The sequence below is a fragment of the Suillus fuscotomentosus genome (assembly GCF_016647785.1).
Source record: "Suillus fuscotomentosus strain FC203 chromosome Unknown F5891scaffold_4, whole genome shotgun sequence".
Classification (NCBI taxonomy): Eukaryota; Fungi; Basidiomycota; class Agaricomycetes; order Boletales; family Suillaceae; genus Suillus; species Suillus fuscotomentosus.
In genome coordinates this window covers 1,019,333-1,044,302 of record NW_024539516.1, presented here as the reverse complement: position 1 = coordinate 1,044,302, position 24,970 = coordinate 1,019,333, and the positions used below count along the sequence as shown (strand labels likewise).

At 47.4% G+C, this 24,970-nt stretch overlaps 9 protein-coding genes across 9 annotated transcripts; 4 read left to right on the top strand and 5 right to left on the bottom strand.

Moving 5' to 3' along the window:
- Window positions 1-2,329: 2,329 nt before the first annotated feature.
- On the top strand, window positions 2,330-4,514 carry F5891DRAFT_1182136 (uncharacterized protein; the record flags this gene model as incomplete). Its single annotated transcript, XM_041366119.1, has 4 exons — window positions 2,330-2,335; window positions 2,383-3,692; window positions 3,764-3,890; window positions 3,948-4,514. The coding sequence occupies 4 exons, from the start codon at window positions 2,330-2,332 to the stop codon at window positions 4,512-4,514; spliced, it is 2,010 nt and encodes a 669-aa protein (XP_041232303.1).
- A 2,092-nt stretch (window positions 4,515-6,606) lies between these two features.
- F5891DRAFT_1125546 (aspartic peptidase domain-containing protein) lies at window positions 6,607-7,802 on the bottom strand (the record flags this gene model as incomplete). Its single annotated transcript, XM_041363976.1, has 6 exons — window positions 6,607-6,652; window positions 6,699-6,775; window positions 6,834-6,967; window positions 7,022-7,120; window positions 7,177-7,278; window positions 7,763-7,802. 6 exons carry the CDS (start codon window positions 7,800-7,802, stop codon window positions 6,607-6,609), a joined length of 498 nt encoding a protein of 165 aa, XP_041232302.1.
- A 425-nt stretch (window positions 7,803-8,227) lies between these two features.
- Window positions 8,228-9,103, top strand: F5891DRAFT_1182134 (uncharacterized protein; the record flags this gene model as incomplete). Its single annotated transcript, XM_041366118.1, has 5 exons — window positions 8,228-8,464; window positions 8,517-8,560; window positions 8,621-8,690; window positions 8,740-8,912; window positions 8,968-9,103. The coding sequence occupies 5 exons, from the start codon at window positions 8,228-8,230 to the stop codon at window positions 9,101-9,103; spliced, it is 660 nt and encodes a 219-aa protein (XP_041232301.1).
- A 1,398-nt stretch (window positions 9,104-10,501) lies between these two features.
- Window positions 10,502-12,484, bottom strand: F5891DRAFT_1003552 (uncharacterized protein; the record flags this gene model as incomplete). Its single annotated transcript, XM_041360314.1, has 8 exons — window positions 10,502-10,883; window positions 10,931-11,079; window positions 11,128-11,319; window positions 11,369-11,475; window positions 11,524-11,988; window positions 12,042-12,066; window positions 12,119-12,153; window positions 12,209-12,484. Coding segments are annotated over 7 exons (1,182 nt in total), but the record flags the coding sequence as incomplete, so codon positions are not given.
- Window positions 12,485-13,576: 1,092 nt separating this feature from the next.
- On the bottom strand, window positions 13,577-14,142 carry F5891DRAFT_934488 (uncharacterized protein; the record flags this gene model as incomplete). Its single annotated transcript, XM_041374020.1, has 2 exons — window positions 13,577-13,915; window positions 13,966-14,142. Coding segments are annotated over 2 exons (516 nt in total), but the record flags the coding sequence as incomplete, so codon positions are not given.
- A 554-nt stretch (window positions 14,143-14,696) lies between these two features.
- On the top strand, window positions 14,697-17,414 carry F5891DRAFT_975465 (uncharacterized protein; the record flags this gene model as incomplete). Its single annotated transcript, XM_041376517.1, has 11 exons — window positions 14,697-14,822; window positions 14,873-15,134; window positions 15,187-15,470; window positions 15,522-15,783; window positions 15,832-15,884; window positions 16,168-16,270; window positions 16,701-16,794; window positions 16,846-16,930; window positions 16,978-17,049; window positions 17,096-17,297; window positions 17,368-17,414. The coding sequence occupies 11 exons, from the start codon at window positions 14,697-14,699 to the stop codon at window positions 17,412-17,414; spliced, it is 1,590 nt and encodes a 529-aa protein (XP_041232298.1).
- A 516-nt stretch (window positions 17,415-17,930) lies between these two features.
- F5891DRAFT_1238816 (uncharacterized protein) lies at window positions 17,931-19,094 on the bottom strand (the record flags this gene model as incomplete). The annotated part of the gene is made up of 6 exons (XM_041369682.1): window positions 17,931-18,061; window positions 18,112-18,261; window positions 18,356-18,480; window positions 18,527-18,601; window positions 18,649-18,912; window positions 18,960-19,094. Coding segments are annotated over 6 exons (858 nt in total), but the record flags the coding sequence as incomplete, so codon positions are not given.
- Window positions 19,095-20,063: 969 nt separating this feature from the next.
- On the bottom strand, window positions 20,064-21,091 carry F5891DRAFT_1238810 (uncharacterized protein; the record flags this gene model as incomplete). Its single annotated transcript, XM_041369681.1, has 6 exons — window positions 20,064-20,240; window positions 20,294-20,359; window positions 20,409-20,465; window positions 20,528-20,695; window positions 20,822-20,910; window positions 21,034-21,091. 6 exons carry the CDS (start codon window positions 21,089-21,091, stop codon window positions 20,067-20,069), a joined length of 612 nt encoding a protein of 203 aa, XP_041232296.1.
- A 680-nt stretch (window positions 21,092-21,771) lies between these two features.
- On the top strand, window positions 21,772-24,070 carry F5891DRAFT_1125542 (uncharacterized protein; the record flags this gene model as incomplete). The annotated part of the gene is made up of 8 exons (XM_041363975.1): window positions 21,772-21,776; window positions 22,794-22,937; window positions 22,989-23,097; window positions 23,142-23,335; window positions 23,394-23,526; window positions 23,580-23,708; window positions 23,759-23,904; window positions 23,956-24,070. The coding sequence occupies 8 exons, from the start codon at window positions 21,772-21,774 to the stop codon at window positions 24,068-24,070; spliced, it is 975 nt and encodes a 324-aa protein (XP_041232295.1).
- Window positions 24,071-24,970: the final 900 nt, after the last annotated feature.

Here is a 24,970-nt window from a genome sequence, read left to right as displayed (position 1 = left end):
ACCTGCACCTGCACCTGCACCTGTTCCTGCACCTGTCCCTGCACCTGTCCCTGCACCTGCGCCAGCTGGTAAGTCACCCATACTTTTGATGACCGGCTGACCTAATTTTTTACTTAGCAGTCAGGTCTTCCAGCGTCGCAGTGCCTCGTGCAGCACTCAATGTTCCCATGCCGGATCTCCATTCCATGGCAATCGCGATTCGGGATGGTGCAGCTCACATCACTATTCTTGAGGCTCGGGTGCAGGAGCAGGACGCTAAGATTGATACCCTGCAACGCCTCCATGAGAGCCTCCGGCGCACAGTGGTCGACCGGCACTCTTCATTTTCACTTCCGGACACACCGGCCGATGGAATAATGTTGCTTGGTCAAGGAGGTCCCCCCCGTCCATGTCACCCCTCCCCTCCGCACTTTCCAACCTCATTGATTTGGACTTTTCAGTCATGCAACCTACACCCTTGACGCCTGAGCATGAATCTGCTGTGGTAGGTCCCATGGTTGAGCCCACCCAAGTTCAGCCTGAGGGTCCACAATCCTCCGGCGAAATTGATCTCCCTGATGAACCAGGCAACCTCCTGCCAGAATCCCCCGGCAATATTGTGGTCCCTAACGAACCAGGTAACCTCCTGCCAGAATATGATTCTTCTGATGAGGAGATGGATGTTGAGGGAAAGGTTGATCTTCCTGGTGAGGAGGTTGACATGGCTACATAATTGCTCAGTGATCGATGTACATAAATGTTTTTCCATGCATGTTACCTATGCCACAATTGAATCATTCAATGATCACTCCCGATATCAAGAACTTGAAACTGCAGATTGAGGTAGATATCACCCGAAACCCGAACACCCGAATGTCAAATTATCAGTGCCGAACCCGAGTCCCGGGTGCCGGGTACCGAGTCCCGACACCCGGAACTCAGGATTTGACATTTTAGACGAACGACATCTTCCAGACATGTTTAAATCAACCTATGTATATCTGTAAACATTTTACTAACCCCCAAACCCCAAACCGAGATGTACCAACCCCCGAACCCCGAAACCCGAGAGTGCCGGGTCTCGGGTATCGGGTGTCCGGAACTCGGAACTCAGTATGTCTAAACAAAAATATATTGCAAACATAGTTAATTCAATGTGTTGTCAATCAACTTGATTGTGAATCAAATTGTATTGATCTCCCCAAATTTTCCCCAGTTCCGAGTTCCGGACACCCGAGACCCAGCAGTCTCGGGTCTCGGGTGTCCGGAACTTGGAACTAGGTATGTCTAAACAAAAATATATTGCAAACATGGGTAAGTCAATGTGTTGTCAATCAACTCGATTGTAAATTAAATTGTATTGATCTCCCCAAATTCTCCCAAGTTCCGAGTTCCGGACACCCGATACCCGAGACCCGGCACTCTCGGGGTTTGGGGTTTGGGGTTTGGGGTTTGGGGTTTGGGGTTTGGGGGTTGGTACATCTCGGTTTGGGGTTTGGCACTGAAAATTTGACATATATATTTTTGTGAGTGTTGTGCTTCTGGTGTCCATGCTTAGAAATAGGATTTGTTGCACACCAGGGTTCAGGTGTGGGGTTTTTCCACTTCAGTCCTGGATTATTGGTCAATGCCACACATGATAGATTCATGTTTTTGTGCTTAGGGGTTTAGATTTGGTGGTTGATGGTAGGTATATGCACTGATAGTGTACATGTATCCTATGTGTTTGATTCGCTGGTGGCTACATCAGCTGTATGTCTTGATGGAACATATCTCGGCTCACCCATATATGTAATACACCCCCGTCGGCCCGCCCGTCTATGTATTATCCCCCACGTCGGCCAACCCATCTATGTAATACATCCTATGTTGGCCCACCGGTCTATATAATTATACCCCACCTCGGCCCACCTGTCTATGTAATAAATATTTTATAGCACCCTCGGCCCACCGGTCTATTTGATATCCCTTTCGTCGGCCCACCTGTATATGTAATACACCCTACGTCAGCCCACCCATCTATGTAATATTCCCCTACCTCGGCCCACCCATATATGTAATACACCCATGTCGGCCCGCCCGTCTATATAACAATATTTGCCTTACATCTCTCTTCAGCCCAGCTGTCTATAATATCCTACTCTACATATTACCCAGATGGGCCCACCCATCTCCATGAATGATCATATTCCCCCGGCCCATCCGTCAACATTAAGGATATATATATCATTGGCATACATGGGCCCACCCGTCTCCATCGGAAATAATATGAGTCCCGGCCCATCCGTCATCATCGAGAATATACACAACATGGGCCCATGATCAGCTGGCCCGTCTCATACGGGATATTATGGAGGTCGGGTGGCCCGTATAATACGGAATTTGTCACTGAAGGGGCTCAAGGGAGGGCCTGTCTTCAATCCTGCTGGCCGTGGCAAAGGCGGGGTATGGCAGCTTGATCCGAGGAATGTCCAACCAAAGCTGTTGGCAAACACCAGGAATAACAAGAAGCAGAAGGCACAGAAGACACGGAGGGCACAGAAGACACAACCACGTGCACAGACGAGCATGGTGGCAGCCGTGTTGACCGATACAGAAGTGGAGGGGTCGGATTCTTCTTTTACGTCGCCCGAAACTGACAAAAGCTTCGGTGCCAAAGGATATGATGACAAGAACCCCAACAAGAAGCGGCCTCGGGCATCAGCAACGACAGAGGGCAAGTGGACCCGGCTCCTCAACGCCGTGCAAGCTGCCATGCACGCGATGTACGCGAAGAGTTTTCCCAACCCGTCAGCTGCATTCCCCTTTTGTCCCATGGACGTCATAACCGGCCTGCCAAAGCGTATTTGGTCCTCCCAATTCTCCAATTCTCCCGTCCCAGACAACACCAACGCGCAGAAGCCAGATATTATCCTGGTGGATTGCAGTCTACGCAACATCTCTTTGCGATGGTGCAACATTATTACGTGTGTCGAGCACACGGAAAGCGAACTGAACTCGACCATACCTTTGTATTGTGGTAGCGTCACTAAAGGGTATCTGTTAATGCGGGAACAACCCTGGCGCCGGTTTGTCGTGGTCTTCAGTATCGCTTGCAACAAGCTTCGCCTTCACTACTTTGACCGATCAGGTCTTATCATTTCACACCCCGTCTCCATCGTTGCAGACTCCGTGCGTCTTCTTGAGGTTTTAAATACCTTGACGCTCGCGCACACTAGCACCCTCGGTTATGATCCAACGATGCATATGTGCGATCCTACCTGCCAGGGCACACATCCCAATCTGAGAGAGAACGCGAAAGGATGGATAGAGGGCCCTGATAAAGCCCATCTGTCAATCATGAGCGTGCTTTGGCGAAGCCAAGGTTTCTTTTCTCGCGGCACCGTTTGCTATCGCGTTCAGACCTTGGATGGGTCGGAGTACGCACTCAAAGATTGTTGGGTCGCCGAGGATAGGAGATACCACGAGGTAACCGTTCTCCGGATGGTTGAAGGCATCCCGAATGTGGTCAAGCTCGTGGCCGATTGGGATGTCCTCTATGATGGGGAACCGGACTGCACATATCGTATTCGAGCTTCCCATGGTGTATATAGCTCTGGGTTCATTTGCAGATTCCACCGTCGCCTTCTTTTGACCCCCTGCGGAGAGCCACTTCTGTTCTACTCCTCAAAGCCTGAGCTGCTGAGAGCCTTCCATGACTTTGTCAAGGGCGAGTCTCAAATGCGTTGAAATTGAAACCCGAGACTGACCATTAGTGTTTAGCTCATGACTTAATGCTCGGAAGGCATGTCCTCCACGGAGACTTGAGCCCTAATAATTTCGTCATTCATGATGGACAAGGGTATTTTATCGACTTTGACCATGCCGGGATTATCACCGAAGGTACCAACAGTTTTCCTTCAGAAGGCACGGTAAGTGAAGCCTAGAATTTTGACCGTGTAGCACGTGGCTGAGCATATTGTCCGAAGGGTACTAGGCCCTATATGTCGATCCGGCTTCTCAGGGGGGATGCTGCTAACGAAAAAAAGCACGGAACGGTCGAACACACGGCAAGCGATGACCTAGAGTCATTGTTCTATATCTTCGTCGAATTCGCAACCACCTTCGATGGGCCACGCGGCGTTATGAAAGATGAGGGCAGGAGGCCCATGTGGGTTGAGAACTTTGAGAATGCGGGTTCCGGATTCTGGATGGCGAAGCAGGCATATGTGCTCTCACCTGCCATCGACAAGTCGTTGATGGACAAAACAACGCCATTCTTCGCATCGTTTTGTCAAATCATACAAGAGTGGCGTCATCTAATTCTAGCAGCAGCGAGCGACCCGAGCGACACCCCCATCGGCGTAACTCACACAGCGCTCGCGTCGCTCCTGGCAAAATGGATCTCCCAGCTCCCCCCGGATGCGCCCGCAGAAATTATGGTGCCCATGGCATCATCATCATCATCATCGAGGTTGGGTCATTTTCCACATGACAACAACATCCAATCATCTGCGGGTCCTCGCCGTTCTATGCGCATCCAACAGAAAGCATGATCGTCCATTCTTCCCGCATCCAAATGCGCCTTCCTCTGGCATGCCCTTTCTGTGCATGTCTTTTAAGACGATTAATACACCGTAGTAGTTCAGGTTGTACGTGCCATATGATGGCTCGAATATCAATGACAGAATGTTTGATACCCGTGGAGCTAATCTAAGGGAGCCTCCACTGGAGAGGTGCCAGGTAGATAGGCGGGGATCCCAGAGGAGTGAAGCCCTACTATATTCATGCAAACTTAAAAACCTCCTTGTAGGACGAGGTCTCTCAGACCACTTTCCCATAACCTATAAAGTGGGTCTCTTAGACCGTGGGATCGTAGAAAAAGTGCTGCCAAGGGTGCGTGCCGTGGTGCGGCTGCGAGGAACATTCGAATTGGTTCTCCGTGAACTCCGAGCGAATTTGGTGAGCATCTTGACGTGTGAAATGGCACCGTGAGTAGGCCAGGGGCCTTCACGATAAGACTGAAATTTTCAGACGACTTTAGACTTCCTGGAGAAACCGGATTTGATTCATGCAACATCCACAAAATTGAACGTCCCGATGCTGCTGTGTCGACAGATACGCAGCCAGGTTCATCGACCCTGCCTGGCAAGCATCGGCTGTGGTAGACGACGAGATATCTGTCGCTAAGAAATCGCGGATTTCTGGTGCTTCTAAACCGGACAGTACAGAAGACCAGCCGGATGGCTGAAACTGTCTTGTGTGTACCTTGTACGTCTTCTTTGAGATTGAGGTTCAGGCTGATGGAATTAATTAGATCGTGTCATCATAGCCAACGAGCCAGAACACCTAGCCTGTTCTGCCTGCAGCACCCCTAGGGGAGACTCTCTCTGGGTGAACAGAGCTTCATGAGCATCGGACGTGGGCTACAACATCAGTATACCCAATTGTGCCAGTATCTGTTGTGACACTATAGAATGATGTGTGATCTACAACGGACAAAGTTCGAGGTAAGATGACACGTAGTATGTTGTGTTCAACAAGATGTAATGAACAAAATAGTCAGTGAATGGTATGATACAAAGCTAGGAAGTCACAAAACAAATGATATATTGTATGACAGTAGTCCTTATATGATCCATGTGCCAGCAACCAGTGTGATCAGTATTGGGATAGCCAGTCCTACTCCCGAAATGCTCCGAGAGGCAGCACTATTCCACCCAGGGGGAACACCTAAAGTTACTAATGGTTGTGAGATGTGATATGTCAATGTCACCACTGCACCGTTTGAATTTGTAACAAATAGTGTATATGCACCAGTCACCTGAGGGAGGGCGGTGGCGTTAACAGCAAGTGTCCCTATGAGGGGGCTATACGTGCTCGTCGCGAGCTCAGATTGCACAATCTCGCCATAGACAGCTGGAACTGACGCGTTAAATGCGTACGGCGGCATCGTGTAAGTGGGTGTAGAGAGAACGAAATTGGGTAGAGTGGTAGGAACTGCCGCAGACTCGGACGAAAGGGAGGATTCGACAACTGAAAAAGGCTGTACAGGTGCTGAGGCATTGTTGTAGGGATACAAACCAATCATCGGGGGCTCCTGGTAGTCAATTCCATACCTACATAAAAAAAACTGATGAATACTGTTCGGAAAGATTCCAAGTTCAACATACCTCCATATTGAGTAGACGGTTCACAAAAATGGGGTTTCTGGACGAGTGAAGCGGTTAAGAATATGGAGCGACACGACAGTGAACCGACTATTGTACCTAACAACCAGTCAACTCCATCGGTACTGGGAGGTGCAGCTTTAGGCCAAGACAAACAGAGGTCCGGGTCCCCTCAGCTGGACCAATAATGTAATCGGTAGGTTCCAACACAAGTGTAGCTCCATCCCTGGAAGAAAGGTTTTAGCAGATGAAACGGGTCATTTAATCAACCACTAGTCACCCAAAGCTGAAGGATATGATTGCTGAAGAGTCGCAAGGTACGGCCCATTGGCCACCTTCATTATCATTGCTTTATCAACTCTGATAGTATCCAAAATAACATCATGACTTACTCTCGTCAACTAGGCGGCTACTGGGAAACGAACTGTACAATCGTATTACCTAGGAGAATATGAAGATTAGTCGATCGATGGAAAAATCAGGAACTGACATCTTGATATGGACCATATAGTCCTGTAGTGCCGCTGTGGAGAGTTAAGCGCGCACATGGATAGGTTGTTGATTACTTACACGTCCAAAAGAGCAATCGATGAATTGCCATTTGGGCCAGGATAGGTCGGTTGAGGAGTATATTGAGTTCCATTGACCTTGCCAAAAAAAAATCAGTATCATCTCACGCTATAATGGCAAGATCAAGAGTCTTACCGCAAAGCTGCTCATACGAATCACCCAATAGAAGTAGCCAGATATATTGGTCTGTGTACCGATCGGAGAGAATGATACGACCTCGTTCCATACAACCTGGCTAACGTTTTGCACGACAGATACATCAATGGCTCCTTTTCAACACAAAGACATGAGTATCGTAAACCAGGCACTCGGTAGAGACTCACCGAGGGTAAACGTTCTGGTTGCATTCCTCTTAAGACTCAATCCAAAAATCGGATAGTCCAGTATGCCTTGCTGAGCCAAGGTCGAAAAAAACGGCGTGGCTAGGACAGACCCGATCCGTGAGGTTGGCGCTCACAACGCTGCTCGACTAACATACCGCTTGCAGCCCTCGCAGATATTTCTGAGTGTCGTGAGAATCCTAAGCCGAGAATACCGCTGACCTCGCTGACCAGCGTGATATTAGAACTTGTTACAACGCCTGTTGAGATGTTAACGTGGAGTGTTTTGAATCGCAAGTCTAGCCTTACCAAATGCCTGATTTGCAACCGTCACGTTTGCAACTTCTACAGTTTCTCTGGCAACGAACCCGGATGCACCTTGTTACACCGTTAGCATCGGAGTGGATTGAGTAGATTATCGCACATACCAGTCCCATTAGCATAGTTAACGGTGGAAGTGGTCTCGTTATTATTGACGGATACGAAAGTGGGACTGGCATAGGTGAGAGGGTATCTTGGCACAGACACGCATGTGCTGTTAGTACATTCTGTGGAAGTAAGCCAAAAGTCGGCAGAACCTGCGACATGCTTTTCATATGGAATCTTATTATCAAAGAAGTACGCATAATACCTGTATCAAGGGCAGCTCAGAAGCTTATTTGACCAGCTTGGAGAACAACGTAGTATGTCCTGCAAGATGGACCGATGAGAAAGGTGGTGTATATTTGAGGTTTAAAGACTCACCCATCACCAGCGATGGATACCGGCGAGATTCCAAAGGCATTAAGTACGGTTGAGTTTGACGCCTGACCAGCAAGCAAAGCAGGTCCATCCTGCAAGGGTGCACTTGGAAGATTATAGGTGATAACTGCGAGAACATTTTTAAACTGCAGGGCAAAGTTCAGAACAAGAAGCAGGGCGACTGTCGCCAACCGGTTCATTATGCCCGACAATTCCGGGCGCTGCAAAATTTTACATTCTGAGGCCATACTGTGATAATATGATCATCAAATACCTATAAGTTACACCGCAAACTGCCGCCAGGCTCTGGTATAGCTCTGAACTTCAGATATCTGCCACAGGGTTTTCTCGCAGCCTGTGTGAGAGGACTTGCTTACAAATACGATCGGCTAACACTATTCGAAAAAAATGATCTGAGCAGGAATCGAACTCCAGGGAAGCATGTTCGTCAATACATTCGACATATGAATGCTATTCGCGCAGTTCGCGATTGAACATCCTCATATCCTACTTCTTGATTTGTTCTATTGTCACTCGTTTTCTGACAATCTCTTCATCAACGACGAGACAGATGAGCAGACGAACCATTTGGATATCGATGCGCTCGCGATCAAGAACTTTGAACGTAACGTGGTGATCGTGTCACACGTCTTCCGTTTGCTCATCCAAGTTGCTGAGGAGCTTTGGGAAGTAGCTGACAAGACGGTTCGCAATCCAACTGAAGGAAGATATCAGTATTATTGACTGCAAGAGGAAGTGTATGAAGCACAGTACAGTTTCACTCTCCCCTGATCTAGTCGTGTGCTAATCATCATGCAGGTGAAGCCCAATTGGAAAAGGTCAAGCTCATCAGCAAGATAGGATGGTCCATCGCCTGCTCGAGGGTCTCTCCTTGTACACTGTCGTTCTTGTCCTCTCCCCAGTCATTTTGGTTTGTGGTCACTTGTTGTGGTGTTCGCAGTTTGCTCAAACTTCTTCAGATCGTATCGACATCTATCAGTCATACGATTGCAAGCGTGCTACTGGTTCCCATCGCGAAAGAGGTTGGAGAAAGCCTACCCAGCGACCATGCATATCTGCTCATTTTTATGACTGGTCTTCTTTGCTCTGTTGGAATGGGTATGCCTGTTTCTGGGTTTCCTAATCAAACTGCGTATGTCCGTCACACATCTCTGCAGAACAGAGAGTACGTATGATGTGCTACCCAGGACAACTCGAACAGTGCAGCTTTCCATCACGAGCTCTCAAAATATTATTCGAATGGATGGTGGGCGGCCACTACTATGTGTAGATGCGGTGGTCGAAGGGACATCCGCCCCTGCTTATCGGCGATTGATGAAATAAGGACAGGATCAATGTGTTGTCGCTTTTGCATCTTCTTGGTGACTATCTGACTCAAATGCTCGATGAGGTTGAAATGGGTCGCATGACCAGGCCCATTGTTCCCGCTTTCTCGTTCGGCCGGCCTTGCTCGCTTGGTACCTTCTAAATGCTTGCTTAATCCCACTGAAAATGTTGCGTTACAACTATAGCCCCTTGCCAAGGCAGAAAATGCACTGATTTGGAACGCTCATGCATATTTTTTCCCGCAGTTACGGGCATCTTGTAAAGTCTTGTATGGGACTAGGCGGCGTTGAAAACCGGAACATGGATCGGGATTCAGTGAATGAGAAAGAAGTCAATAATATTAATGTACTCTGATTCAAGACGTAAAAATGCGCAGAAATGAATTTCTTCGGCGAATGACTCACCAGGCCAAAATTAGCGAGAGATTCATCGATGCTTCTCATACCCATGGGTTTTTGCTGATGTGTTTCGTCACCAACCTACGTTTTGTAAGGGATAGAAGCTCATTTCCTGGACCGCCTTGTGACACACACTAAATAGACGTATGTAGTGTGTCACTAGGAGGCTGGGGATTATCCACAAAGACACATGTGGTGACGCTCTGGGCATTCCCTTGTTTTGTGGGACGTTTCATGTCCTCGACATTTGGTCATCTCGACCTGACTTTGTACATCTGCCCTCATTTCTGGCCTGATCGGTCGACCGAGTCATATGTGGCATCGCGTTCGCATGCACCTCTGAACTGAACTGGAGTCTGTTACCGTCGACCGTCTTGATAAACGGTACCAGCAAGTCAGTATACGTGTCTCTTAGATCACCACTCTGAGTCAATCACAACGCTTGACCTCATGCAAATCATTGCTCCATACTCTGCTGACAGTTCAGCTGATGAATGCGAGTCCGCATGGCACGTCCGGGAGTTCCGGTGCATCAGTAGCACCAACGAGTTCGCAAAGGGTGTAAATTACCGAACCAGTTTATCGCCACGGTTCCTAATTATATCATCGCAGTATACACCCAACTAGCCCCCTGCGCATTCATTTGAAAAATGGCAATAAAAGCTGCCCCTCTCTCAGAATTCCAAGAACAGTGCGAAAGGGATCGGTCCACTCCTTCCACGGCTAGGCCTCGCAAGTGCCTATCGCACAGAATTTGGAAAGGCGGGCCGGATTTGATGCATCGGACGTTCTTGCCAGAAGATTTAACCATCAAACATCGAGGCGATCCATAGTCACCATCAAACCACTGGAAGTAACACCTTTGCCAAGAGCGATTCCGCCCATTGCGAGGAAAACAATTGTCCAGGCGAATTGTTCAAAGTCACCCTTGAGAACATGTGGGTTAGTATCAATATCGCCGATATATTCAGCACACCTTTTTCAGCACACCAGTGGCAAAAAAGGCGACGATCGGGATGATAGCAATAACACCCATATCTCCCACAAAGACCCTCGATTTTGTGCTCAAAACACCAGAGAGTAATCGTGAATAAGCAGACGAACGTAACCCAATACTGCTTGAGGGTGAAGGATTCCCTTGTTGGGCGGATAGTCCGTATCTCAATCTCTCCTTCCCCGTCAGGCGAACGAGCAGGACGGTACATCACAAGCAATAGCAGCCAGATGAGCAAGATAGAAATTATGGACACCGGAAGTGCCACAGCAAACCAACTCGCCCAATCGAGTTTAAGATCCATCGCCATGAGGGCAATCAGATTCTGTGGAGACGATATCGGGGAGCTCTGACCACCTATGTTAGCGGCCAAGGCGATAGCGAGCTGTAGGGGTCATGAGTAGTCGCTCCCGCACATGGTAAATAACAAACTATTAGTGCTGGTGCAAAAGCCGAACCAGGGGGCAGCGTTCTCAGGATCGGCTGAAGACAGTAAAAATCAGATAATTGTTGCTGCGGACATAGGACACATATCATTTACTCGGATGAGAGTGAAGCACAATGCTGGAGCTGCAACATTACTGAAACACGTTAGCGACACGTGAGTGACGGGAATAAACGTGGCCTACCTGATCCACATACTCGCAAAACAGGAGACGCCCATGAAGGCAAGAAGCACGGAACTAGGTTTTGAACCTGCCAAGCTCAGAACTCTCGTGATTAAAATCCGATCTATGTTGGTTTTGCTCAAAGCCAATGAAATTGTGAATCCTCCGATCAGAAGCATGATTGTGGGCGAGAACATAACAGAGAATATATACCTGGATCGTGTACTCAGTATCTCCGAGAGGGTGATTTCAGACAACTTACTTTGTTGCATCAGGCGTAGACAAGGCAGTGTCATTGTCATCACGTATAACCCGTAAGCATACCAACAGGAGGGGGACGCAAAGCGACATCACGAACAACGGTATCGCCTAAATACGAAGGTAAGTAAGAAATGGAAGCTGGAGCACATTTCGCACCTCTGTTGCCCACAATATAGTGCTGAATGCAAGTATGGCAAAACACTTATTGGCCTCTTCACCAACAACGATGTCTATCTTCAGTAAAGCAATGAACACAACTAGCGCAGCAGCGAGTGACACCCTCTTCTTTGTCAACTTCAGACTTCCGAGAGGAGTCGGGACATTAATAAGGCTGCTTTCTTCCTGTTGCACCAGCGTAGCGCCCATGAGAGCACCTAATCCGTTCATAGTACCGTGTCGTTGTTGCCCGATCATCTGATGCCAGACCGTATTCCGCTCCCATGCAATGTGTTCGCGCTGGTATAGTTTCAGCTGCTGCTGTGCTGTCGACTTGTCTCCATTTGTCATGCATTTGGTATAGAGCTCGGTGAGTCGGGAGATGGCATCTGACATTCTGGCTTTCGACTCTTCCGTGAAGGGTGCAGAGGTTTCTACAACTTCGTGCATGTAACGGTCTTTGAGCTGAAGAAAATAATGAGCTACGAATGAACGAGGTACGATAAAATGCTAGATACTTCGCCATACACGACTTTGTCATACCTGGAGAAACCCTTTCAACAAATATTGCGCGAACCAGATAGAACCAACTCACTTTTTCAAAATCTTGCTGAAGCCAGAGTAATTGACCTCCACATAAGATTTCAGCGAGGATAAAGTGATGTAAAGGTTGGTAATTTTTCACTTGAAGAAGTAGCCGGGCATCCAAGGCATAGCTGCCCTTTGCGGTCCAGATGGTATCTCCAGTAGATGTTGTGTTATCCTTCACAGTCCTCAGCCGGCTACCCAGGCTGTGAGCTCTCCCCGTCGGCGACATGCTACTGTTTGCATCACGCGAACCAGATACAGCCCGTGAGGCCGACCGTGGGCGCGGGGCAATGGACAAGACACTTGCATCTAGATCTCCCGCCTCGCTGGAAGAGACGCTAAAGCGGTGATTTGTGGATTCCTCGCGAATAGAACCTGCTCAATGAGCGTTAGCTGGACATGACAAGGTATTGCAAGGCAGACCTGTTGCAAAACGCGTTCCATAACCGACGGAGGTGGATTTGTGGCGCCTGCGTTGGGGTGAGACAAAAGCTCACTACAGGCTGAACATTGAAGAAGACTGGGACGGCGGTCGAGGTGATCAAGTCCTGGGTGTGGATTAACGTTCCAAAGGGAGTGTGGCTTAGTTTCTGCAGCGTCTAATTCGGACTCCGTTGAATCGATATCTGTGTTATAGGATGGGACAAGGGATATGAAGTTGTGAGAATGTAAACAATGCAGTACTACGATGAACTCACATAAAAGATTGCCTGTGAGCCTTACTGTATGTCTGCTAGGGAAGCCCAGCATCAGTCAAACCTCCGATTCCTTTTGCAGCTTACAGCTACCTTCATATCGATAGGCCAGAATCAATTGCTGTCAACTATGAAATATGTTCATAGGTTCACTGGTGATTTGAGATGAGTCTGATTGGCATCTTTTCAAGTTACAAGAAACAAGTCTCATTGGGCGTAGCTATTTTGACGCGGTCCTGCTGCGCCTGCCGCGGTCGTGACACGGCCGTGACACGACGTGACGCGCATGTGACGCAAACCAACATAGATGCACCTGGGTTGCCCTATTAATAAGCCTTATTATACTTGGTAGTTACGTGTCTTGCCAACTATAATTAGGCTTGGTTTCATCAAATCCCTACACCAGCGTTAAATAGTGCCCCAGCTCCTCAAAATACCTTCAAAAAAACTATGTACACCTCACTATGGTGGGCATGCGCGCGCGCGCGCGCACATAGGCTATATTCGGTAAGCATCCCGCCCCACCTCGATTGCATCATATTCCTATTTTAATTCGGCATGCTCGGCAACGCCTGCTACGCTTCCTAATTCGAACCAAGGGGCCCTTCTCACGCTTCCTAGCTCTCCTCATCACTGTGCTCATCGTCCCTGCCGTTCCCCGCCTCCATTGTGCCCCCATTGTTCCGCCTTTGTTGTCGTTGTCGTCAACCTCCTTCGTTCCTGCTGTTTCCCACCTCCCTCGTGCCTTCATCGTCAACCTCCTTCGCTTGTCGGGATTTGACTTCATTCTCAAACTTGTCAACAGCGTCAGCATGAATCCAATAATCCGAACGAGCTGTGCGAGAATCAGATCGGGCGGTGGTACCATAGATGGACGAGTCCCATCGCTTCAGGCTATTGTTACTGTCAATTGATACCAGCCATTCAAAATCGAGGGCAGGTTCATCGTTGAGCTTGTAAAAGCATGCAGGGCATGTGTTTAACATACACCAGTTGACGGTATCCTGTTTGAGCGCCTGACGCACATGCTGGTTGATGCGATGGAGGATTTCTAGAAAAATGTCATAGGCTGCTGAGAATTGCATTTTTAAGTATGGCCAATATGGAATCTACAAACTCAATGTAAATAAACGAACCTCAATGTGAGGAATGTACGTACATCGTGAAGGTAACATAAAGTCTTGCATTGTGATTGGATACTGAACTGGGGACACGTTCGGTGCGACTGACGGTAGGCAGCGAGTGTACGAAGCGAGATGGCAACAGAAGGATACATCAGGGCACACCCGATGTACCCATAGTAGATGAGGGTTTCATTCGGGTATTGATGAGACGGTATTGCGAGTAGGAGTCAGGAACCGCCATGTCTGCCATTCAAAAGGGGTGCAGAAGGACCGTCATCGTCATATTATTGCTTGACTTGATGGATGCAAATACTTGTGCGATCGTGAAATGATGCTGGTGTGTTTAATATAACAGGTCCTGGGTCGTACATGTTTGATTTGTTCCTGACAACTTGAAATCGGACTGTTTACAATAACAACAATCATAGTAAATATTTATTTATTTTATTTTACCTAAGTATTAATAGTGATAGTGCTGCTTCAAGATGGCGAAATGCTGCATGAGGTATGGCCAGTAGCACTTGGAGGCAGCTAGACGCCTTTTGTACCACCAAATCAAATCATGATGGCCAGATCATTATTTGTTCTCACAGGTAGGAGCATACACTACATGCACGTACTACATAGCTACTTGAAGATTCCCAGGATTCTTCGAGATTCTCACCATCCACTCACCCATCACTTACTAGTAGTATAAATAAGCCAGTGTTGATTCACGCACCTGCTTGTACGCCTTCCCTACTACCAGCAGTCAGGAGCATGCATGATGTTGGCCTGTCTTTCACCAGAGCTGTTTGACTACTCCACTGCCCGTGCAAGCACTTTTGAACTATCTAACTTATTGGGCACTCAATTCATCAATGCCTACGTGGGACTCATAGCAAACCAGAAGGTCAGTTGATCATGATAATATGCATATACTGATTTTTATTCTTTCCGTAGCTCCAAACTGAACTATACATTCTGGCCTACTTGCTCAAAGATCGAGTTTATACTGGCGATCTTTGGGAACTGATTGGGGAGCGCAGTATAGAGGCGAAGCAGGAGGAAAGCTTACGCCGACACCAGATCACCTGTGGGGGTGTGAATGAGGGAAGGCATGTGATTGTAGAGCGATTTCTCATGGAAGAGAGGAAGAAACAGTGTCAAATGGAGGTGTCTTTGTACTCCCAGGCTATCGAAAACTTGGAACAACTCCGCATGCGTAAGTTTAATTGATCTTCAGATGAGATACGATCTGAATACTCCTTCTGTAGCATATATGGGAGTTCTATCCAAGCACAATATCAGGACCCCCTCAGCAACCTTGAAGCATGCAACTGCACATTTACCCTGCGCACCATTACCCTGCGCACCTTTGGCCTGCTGGATTGCTACGCAAGAGATGTATAAAGCTTGGCTAACGAGAAACGGCGCGCACCTCGAACCAGCTGCGGAGCCTTCAGTCAGAAATTCCTCACCTTTGGAAGGCTCCACCCCTTCGGTTCTCGGTCCGCCTCCCGCCGCGTGGGACAGACGAACAATGTCCAATAACTTGCACGTCAGTAATGTATTTTTCTGTTAAGCCATGCTCAACTGTCTGTCTCTATAGCATATTGGCCCTCCATCACTCCTGCTCAGTACATGGATCACCGCTGACGTCCAAGATACCTTTTTCAAGGCATTCCAAACTGAGCTGGACATGCAGTCAGACCTGATGACGAAATCTCTTGTTGCGAGGCGTAGCAACGCCTATTTACGCAATCCTGGGCTGGATCTACTCATCCTGCAAGCCAAGAGGCATCACGTCCACGCTGAGATAGAGCTATATACATTAGCTATTGAAAATACACACGCATTTAACTGTGACCATAGTGAGCAAAAACAGGTCGTACCATCCTCCACCACTGATGATATTGCAGGTTCACGAACATCCTGGGATCAAATCATCCCACGACATATACTTCCCAGGAATGTGAGTCATCATGACGAGAACATTGACGATGACGATGGCTGGAAAGTTTGGTAGTGCCAATTGTCTGGATTATTCTTTCTGCGCGAAACTGCATTTATTTATATTTAGCCCTTGTGAGGGCACTGGCCGCCATGACTTATTCTATCTTTGTACCAATTATTGTATCGACCGTGTAAAGTAGTGTGGCTTCAATAGAATGATGTGTCGTGACCGGCTTTGAGGATACTTCAAAAAATTAGGCTGGTATCTCAATTTCTCAATTTGCTATACTCAATCGTAGCAGCGCTGGGAAGCGCTAGTCCCCGATTTCAAGCTTCAATGTTTCAACGTTCAACGTTGCAACTTCGAAGTTCAAGAAATGACGATAGATCAATTGGTAGCAAACAGTTTGTCGATATACAACAAACAACATGTGACGAATCTCAGCATGATGTCATCAACACCTCGACGCGACATTTGACAATGAGTACAATACATACAATACATAGATAATGTCGCACAGATATTGTACCTAAGTCAGAGAAACATACATTGACAGAAAACAGACCAAGCAGACTCCTCAAGTTCTAACAGCGATTAACGTCCTGCAACTGATCATCCGCCAGGCACCGAATCTGTGCATTTCGCTTTTATTAGCAATGTTCATTGTTTTTCGGGAAATATTCGAACATCACACGTGCATTTTTTACCAAAGACGCCGGGATACAGACCCTGGTTAGAGTTTTGGAATTGTGGCGCGGATACTTCCAGTACACTCAGGATATGATCACGTGGCCTTATGACTATGATCGTTTAATAAACATACCATTTATCAAGATGTGTCATGTAGCGCCGTTCCAGAAAATGCCGGAGATATACTTTCGTCCAAATCGGGATGTGCTCTTAGATGCGAGAAGTCAAAGCAACGAAAGTAAGCATATTCACTATAGATTCAATTTTATATTTACTACTCTACTACTAGCATGAACAATAACGCTAATGATAATGGAGGAGACAGTAATCAAAATGGAGGAGATGGCAATCAAAATGGGAACCGTGATCACCAGGTATGTTGAATATTTTCTGACAATTATTGCTCACCGACTCTCGACAGATTCCTGAACGCGATTTGCAAATCATACCAAGGCCTCGCAATGTGCAGTTCACGCTGACGGAAGGACAACACGTGAGTAACGACTCATTCAAAAAGTAAGATTTTAACATTCTTGAAGGAACTTATGTACGTTACATGGGCCGGCGCACGACTCCGTGTGCGCCAACAACTGTATCACCCCGACTTGCCAATTCAGCCCCATCCTCAGCCTCCGCACTGGTCAGAAGAAACGCGCGCGATGCTGGTGCTCTGGATTGCTAGGGAGCGCCGAATTTTCGAGATGGAGATGCGAGAATTAGAATACCTTCTGGGACTTAGAGGTGCGCGTTAGCGCTGCCAGGTAAGCTGGTTCAAAACATGAAATTCCGAACGGACTTACGAGTATTTTAGACCATACGCATGAAGAGGGAAGTTCTAAGAGACTAGGGATGAGTTAAGCGGCTGCGCACATCGGACGAATGTACAATACACAATGTAACACCTACTCCACTCAACATATTCAGAATTTTGGCTGCTGAAGCAAAAAAAAAAATGTCAATGTGATCGACAGATTCTGAGGATTCCAGTGTATCAGTGGACGACACGTGAGAATGGGATCAGAAGCCGTTTCCAGTGGACTCGATATCTTGGGCAAGATCCCAGTCGAGCGATATGTCTGGACCAACGAGCCATGTAGCTGCCATCGTTGAGTGCGATACAGGTGCACCCGTTGATAGTGCTCAAGCTCGAATGAATTTTCATGAGCCTGATTCGCATGCAAAGTACAAATTGTGTCAGTGCAATGATGTGATGGAGATGTAGTATACGATACAGGTGATGCGCACCGTCGACGTTGTACTGGATAGAATGCCAGAAGACAAGCAGTAAAGACCTAAAGAGAAAGCACAAGATAAGTATAAAAAGTGAGACGAAATAAAACTAGGAATGAAGAGGTCACGAGGACCGGGGTCGCGTAGAAAATATTTCATAGGCTTTTCAAAGTTTTGCATGCTGAAGAACAAACTTCGATGATTTCTTCGACTTAACTTTGTCGATATCTGCAAGCGTAACAGGCCGGCATTCATAAGCGTGATTGTATCCCAGTCTGGTATATCGCAGGTTAGTGGACTATGTTAAAAATAAGGGTATGCTTACCTAGCCTGGCCGTCAATACCCCCTGCTTTGTAAAACTCAGGCCTGCAGAGTAGACTAACGACCACTGCACCCCCAATACCAATATTGTGAACAAGACCGAATTTTCCCCGTTTGTCCGGGATGTCGAATAAGCCAGGTGCTTGCATGCCACTACACATCAATTGCATTAGGAATACGACGAAAAGCAAACAGATTGATTGCCACACTAACAATTATGCAATTGCACTGCCAATGTGATGAGAACAATATCACCAACTTAATAGAATGCTCACTTGTTATATAAAAATGCATACCCAGATCAGTAGCCCCGAGTGCATGTCCTTTGGCTTCAAGACCGCCGCTCGGGTTTACAACATACTTGCCGCCATACTACAGAATGTTCAGTTACTTCCCAACTGAAAAAGAAAACTCTGACCGTATTGTCACCTCTTTCGACCATCTTATGGGCCTCATCAGGGGCACAAAGTCCAAGGGCAGGATATGTAATGAGCTAAGGGAGGGTCATGCGCCAGACTATGTGAGGAAAGGCGTACTTACTTTGTTTGCGGAAAAACAGTCATGCAGCTCAACCACGCCAACCAAGTCGCGTCCTTCACCATCAGCAAAGCCAGCGTCTTTAAATACATTGTCAGCACATCGCTTCGACATCCCGTAGCCGGCAACCTCCATAGCACTTTTAGTATCATACGCAGCAGGGTCGTCCGTCTCAAGGCCTTGCGCAACTATTTCAATGGCTTGATTCTCCAATCCATGGGCATGTACAAAGTCTTCTGATGCAATGATACAGCAGGCTGCACCATCCTGATGCATGGTGAGTATTGAGTACTTGAGAACGGGAGGACCGTTACCGATGTAGGACTGCACATGAACTTCGTGAGTTGAGCAGTAATCTTAGGTGCTTGTAGGACCTGTTCAACCGTCCATCCATTACGGAACTGTGAATATGGGTTCTTGACGAAGTGTGCGTGATTCTTTGCAGCTAGAATACGTTTTGAACACACATTTTTAATACGAGCGCTGGATAATACCTATCATGGCCAAGTGTTTGAATTGAAGATAAAACCAGAGATAAAAAGAGAGCACGAACCCAATCAGAGAGCAAATATCACCATAGTATCAGCACTGTACAACAAATACTCGGAGAGAGGTTGTCAAATTTCAGCTCTGCAAAGCATAAGATAAACGCGAGGGTTTATAGAAAAAAGCTGCAAGGCTATCACGTTGCCCTCAGGGCATGCTTAGAAAGCTCCCGTGATCACTGTTATTGCACTGAGTACATGCCATTCTGAGAACGGGCAACTCACCAGTAAAGATCTTGGACGACTCGAGGCTTGAAATTTGAAACGCGGCACTTCTGAAAAGTGCATGATGCAACCAAGACTAGCTTACACATCACGGGCACCGCAAAACTCCAAATTCAAAAGTTATGGCAAACTTTGTTTTTTTTCCTGATGTAAGCCGGCCGTGTTGTAACATCGAAGGAGAGAACAGCAAAATAATATATGTTTGTGGCAGCATCGGTACTCGAAGATATGAGCCAGTCAGTTGAGGGCACATTTACAGCAACATCAGGCTATGCAATCACGTTGCTTGGAGTACAAGTCACTGACGACATGGATGTCCCAGACATAGTACGCCTGACCTGTGTCTGTGAAGTGGATCTACTCGTCTCTTACCTTCGCTTCCGTTATCAAGCGCAGTCATGTCCTGGAACAGACCATCTAAAACACCTTCAACTTTTGAATAGGAAGGTGGCAGCGTTTCCAGTGCTCAAATTTGTGTCACCGGTGATACCGCGCTTTGTGGCATAACTTCGGGCAGCATGTGCTAAAGCATCAAACACATAGAGACTTGACACCTTGACAGTACTAGACAGTGACTTGTGAGTGCGATAAAGTACTTAGGGTCGTGCTGTCAATGCAAAAGCTTCTACATTTACCACTAGCCGCCATGTTCTAGTCTTGAATTTGCACCTTGATCGCACCTTGAGAAGGGTCTGCAGTGACACGGAAGGCAGAGACAGCATCCTTCAGTTTAAATCGATGCCTAACCAGGCGGGGGCGGCGCCGGCCCCTCAGAGGCTTCAAGTTGATCAGACCGCCAGCGACAAGGCGTATAGCTTTAGGGTACTGATCACATATGGTGAGCATATCGAAATTCTTGCAGAAGGGAGCATATGTACCTGGTTAGCATATCTGTATTGGAAACTAACATCTATCTCATTGGCACTCAGGTGCATGAACGGGAACTGAAAGTATGGCAAATTGAGTGTGACAAAATTTTGGGCTTTTACATACCACTTGTTCGTTCTTGCCGACGCCAATGATGAACACCTTTCCACCAAATTGTGTTACCTGGGTACCATGCAGCATAAGCGGAGACTCTTGACGGCATAGACGACTCCAGCGTTTCTTACATGTACTGCAGTATGCACACTGCTCTTCACACTGCTGCACTCAATCGCAACCTCAGGGCCATTAGCGGCAGCTTTGATCTTTTGGGTCACGTCCTTTGGCGTCAAATCACACTCGATCAGTACTGTACACACACCAGGAACGAGCTTCTTTGCAAAGTCGAGGCGGTTCTGGAACAGATCGGATTACAACTTTGGGCTCGGCGCCTGCAGCACGTGCCGAAAGAGGAGAAACGAGACCGATCGGTCCAAATGTCAATCAATTATATATCATAACATGAAATTCCTAATGCGAACACACCAGATCAAAGTGGGGTCACCAAGGTGGAGACCAACACGCTTGATGCCTGCGAGAGCTACAGCCAGAGGCTCGCAAAGAGAACCTTCTTCAAAAAAAGGGAATCAGGCAAACGGTGTAGCCACTCAGCAGAGTGCAAGTGATAGCGAGTTAGGGTTCCTAGAAGGTAGCTAGTAAGCATCAATAAAAGTTGAATGTTTGGGAATCCTACCATGGAAAGGAGGAGTGGAGAAGAAGACAACATCAGAACCTGTAAGGAGATACCACATTACGGACTGCTTGACAATAGGTTAAACTGGACACGTACAAGCGTTATACCTACAGGAAGGTTTCAAGCAGGGCACGCCGGCCTCGATTGCAACCCGGTTAGCCCTTTACGTCATCAGCATGCTGGGATGGGTAGCTTACCTGCACCTTAAATATTGAATATTGAATTCTAAGTGCAAGTGCAACAATACTTCAATTGTCTTATCAGCCGATACATAATCATGTGATCCTTTGGCTATACAGGCTGAAAGTACCATCCTGGGACCTGGCCAAGTGCTGACCCAAAGAGAAATGCTTGCGTCATTTCTCACATCTAAATATTCCACCGGTGTTCCCGCATCCTCTGATCCTATAAACCACAATTTTGTGCAGCAGCACAACTTGAACACTGTGATATGCCTTCTGTATTTACCTTTCGTCCTCAACTTCGAGGTTGTATTCACCTGGGCAGTGCAGTCAGTTAATTTCAAGGGAACGCGCATCCGGTGTACTTTGAGCGGGAGAGGGAGCATCCCATGCAATCTGGTGGGGAGGGCAGGTGTCAATTCCATTTGGTGCGTATTCTTCCAATACTCTTGCTCAATAATTTTCCTCCAACCAATGAAGTCTGTACTTTTGACGCAGCTCTTCCAACCTCGAGCAGTTCTTCTCCGCAAGCTGCAGTCTCTCTTTGAGCTCCACCATGGAGTCCACCTCGCCATTTTCATATTCTCTCACTGCCAGAGGCGGAGCCTCATCATTCCGTACTGAGGGGCCGTTGTCATCAAAGTTTGCCTTGCTAGTCTTCGGTGGGCTCTGAGAATTGTTGATAGTGTTGGCACCCTTTACGCTGGCAATTTCCTCGCCGCTTTCATTAGTGTTGTCCACCAATTCTATCCTAGGCAAAGGCATCAGCACATACTGCCGCCAGGTAGGCGCATCAGATTTACCGAAGGTTCAAGTTGATAATATGTCTTTGCAGTGTGGTCTGACGCCAGAGCTGTGGCATATTGGGCTGTGCGGATGCGCTGTCTTGTTGTAGTTGCAGAATACTGGATGCAAGTTCAAGGGTGTTATATTCCTGCCGTGCTTTTACTTATGAGATTTCAGGCTAACCATCTTGGCACAAGGTTGATACATCGAGGTACACAATCGACAGGTTGGGCCGGAACCATCCTGGCCATCTCGGCCATTTTTTTTCTGGGCCAAGTGTCCACTTTCCGCCAGTCCCCCTTGGATGTCATAGGTTTGACGTCAGGGCTGCAGTATAGTGGGCATGGCGGATGCTGCTTTCTAGTTGTGAGATGCAACGAGGTGTAAGTTCGAAAGAGCCCTATACCAGCCACGCTTTTGCTTAGCTATTGGTTTTCAGGCTGACCATCTTAGTATAAGGTTGATACATCACGGCACACCGTCAATGGGCTGGGCCAGATTCACCCTGGCCACCTTGGCCAATTCTTCTCTGGGCCATTGCTGCCATTTACAGTGGCCTCTCAGCGCCAGTTTCCCCCAAACATCACGTAGCGCAAGGGATAAAAGCTACATTCAGTACCGGTGAAGCCCGGGTTGTCTATTCTTCCTCCCCAACTATCATGGCTACCCAGGAGGCCACCCCCAGCATTCCGAGCAAATGTGGCTCATCAGCTCTTCAAATGGGGCCTTGAAAAAAGGCGTAAGATGTTCCTATGTTAACCACAGGTTTTGTAGACTCATTTTACCTCTCAGCTCCTCGTCTGATCCGCTTGTCTCCCATGGACGCCACTTTGGTCGAACGGTATTCGCGCTTTGTAATTATCCTTCCTTGCTCACCAATGGTATCCTGAGATTGGAGCAAATGGAAGACACCCCATTAGAGTATTTCTCTGCTGAGTCAAGGACGTTCATCTCTCCCACTTACTTGTTTGCTGATGCGCTTGGCAGAGAGCGGCGGGAACATCGCGTCTTTGAGCAGCTGTTGGACTCCTATCCCGGCCTTCTGGAGCGACTGAAGGATGGGTCTGAGGAGGAAATCATTCATGTTGGAGAGCTGGTACACTTTTATCTGTCCATGCAGTTCTTACTTATGATTTACAGATTGGTAGGGGAGCGGCGGGTGCCAGAGGCGACGACACAAAAACACTAAAGTCTGCGGTACTCGATTGGGTGACCCCGAAGGGTGAAGCAATACAGCCTCCTTTACATTGTAACTCCAAAATCGACCGCGGTTTCAACCATCCACTTACTGGATCTCTCCTCTGTCCTGCTGGGCTGGACTGGAACGACCCTCAGTATGTTTCAGTTTGAGCTAACATCAAAAATCTGATTCCTTTTGCTCTTTGTAAACAGGACGAAGGAGAATTTGCGAAGTGGTGAAATACTGGTCTGTGGGGATCAATGGCCCATTTTCTTGTACACCCACCACATTTATGACCCTGAAGACCCGTGGTGCGGCCTTCTCAGAAGCCGCTTACTAGTATGTGTGAGTATGCACTCGTATTCATAGAGTCCATTCACTGTATGGTATTCTATCAGGCCTACAAGCATGTTTTCACCTCTCCGAGTTCAGTTGACAGAGAGCCGAAAGCTACACGATCCAGAAACGCTCGTCTCCACGGGATGAAATCCGTCACCATCGCTTCTATTGCATACATCGCAACTCAGGTTTGTGAAGTATCCTTTTGCAACGGAGAGTTTCTAATGTACAGCTGAAGGTGCGATTCACTTTGAGCTCATCCTCAGTGTTTTCGCGGACCGACACAACAACAGACTCAGAAACGTTTTATCATAGTTTCCTCGATCTGTTAGAAGACCCTGAGGAATTCAAGGAAGTTGATGAGCTGTTGACCTGGTGGAATCGGTATTTCTATCACCCTTCACTATGTAGTTACAATGCTAATACATTGCTCAGTCAAGTTTTTCCTACCTCCTTTGCTGCCAAGAGGGCTATCAGTGTCAACAGCGCCTTATTCAAGATCCGACAAAAGTGTGTTGCCCTCAAACAGGCTACAAATGTCCCTTTGTAGTCTACATGTATACAATCTTAGTACGATGTTACCCAATGATGACCTGCTGTGGCCTCTGTAAACCATCGAAGTGATCGGATGAGAACGAATATGTAATACTGCTGGAAAATAGTAGCCATTGCCATTGCATGCCGCATCTGTCTTCTTTGCAGTATTCAAGCACGCTCTGCAGGATAAGATCTGAGAAAGCCAAGATTGCATGCTATAGCTATATTTTGGCTGCATGCTGATGGTTACCGGTATCAGCGTCCTGGCGCCTTTGGCACAACGCAGCCTTTGGTTCAATGACTCTATCTGGCGACGTCATCCTGGGAGAGTTTGCGGAAAGCACATTGGTTCTCTCACGTTACATGGGAGGACTATACCTCAGCAATCAGCTGATGAAGGCACTACACCGTTGTCAAGCCTCCGCACCGTGGGACAAAAGTAACCCCCAACCAAAGCAATCTGGCCTTGGAAGGCTCCAGCATTTAGAGAGAGTATGCGGAGCATAATATGACAATATAAATTCTTATCGAAATTTGGTAGAATGTCAACGCATCACTACTCATTGCCTGAATTGTGTAGTTAGTAGATCTGAGCAACACAGACTAGCATTACAACTACATATCTAACATCAGTGACGAGAGAGATTTTGCTGGGGGTGCAATTACAAGCTGAATCGAGGGAGCTTGGCAATACATTGTAGACGCTCACCGCCCATGGGCCATTGGCAGTGTTGGTCCAACACAGTCCGGCCATCTAAAACTTTGTCTAACACTGAAATTTGTTGAGAGATTATGGAGAAAATAAAAACAATCAAAAGCTACATACCATCACCGGTGAAGGGCAGAGTTGTAGTGTCATTGTTGCTGGTCCTCAAAAAGGCGACGGTGGTCGCTCTCGACGACTTAATCTTGC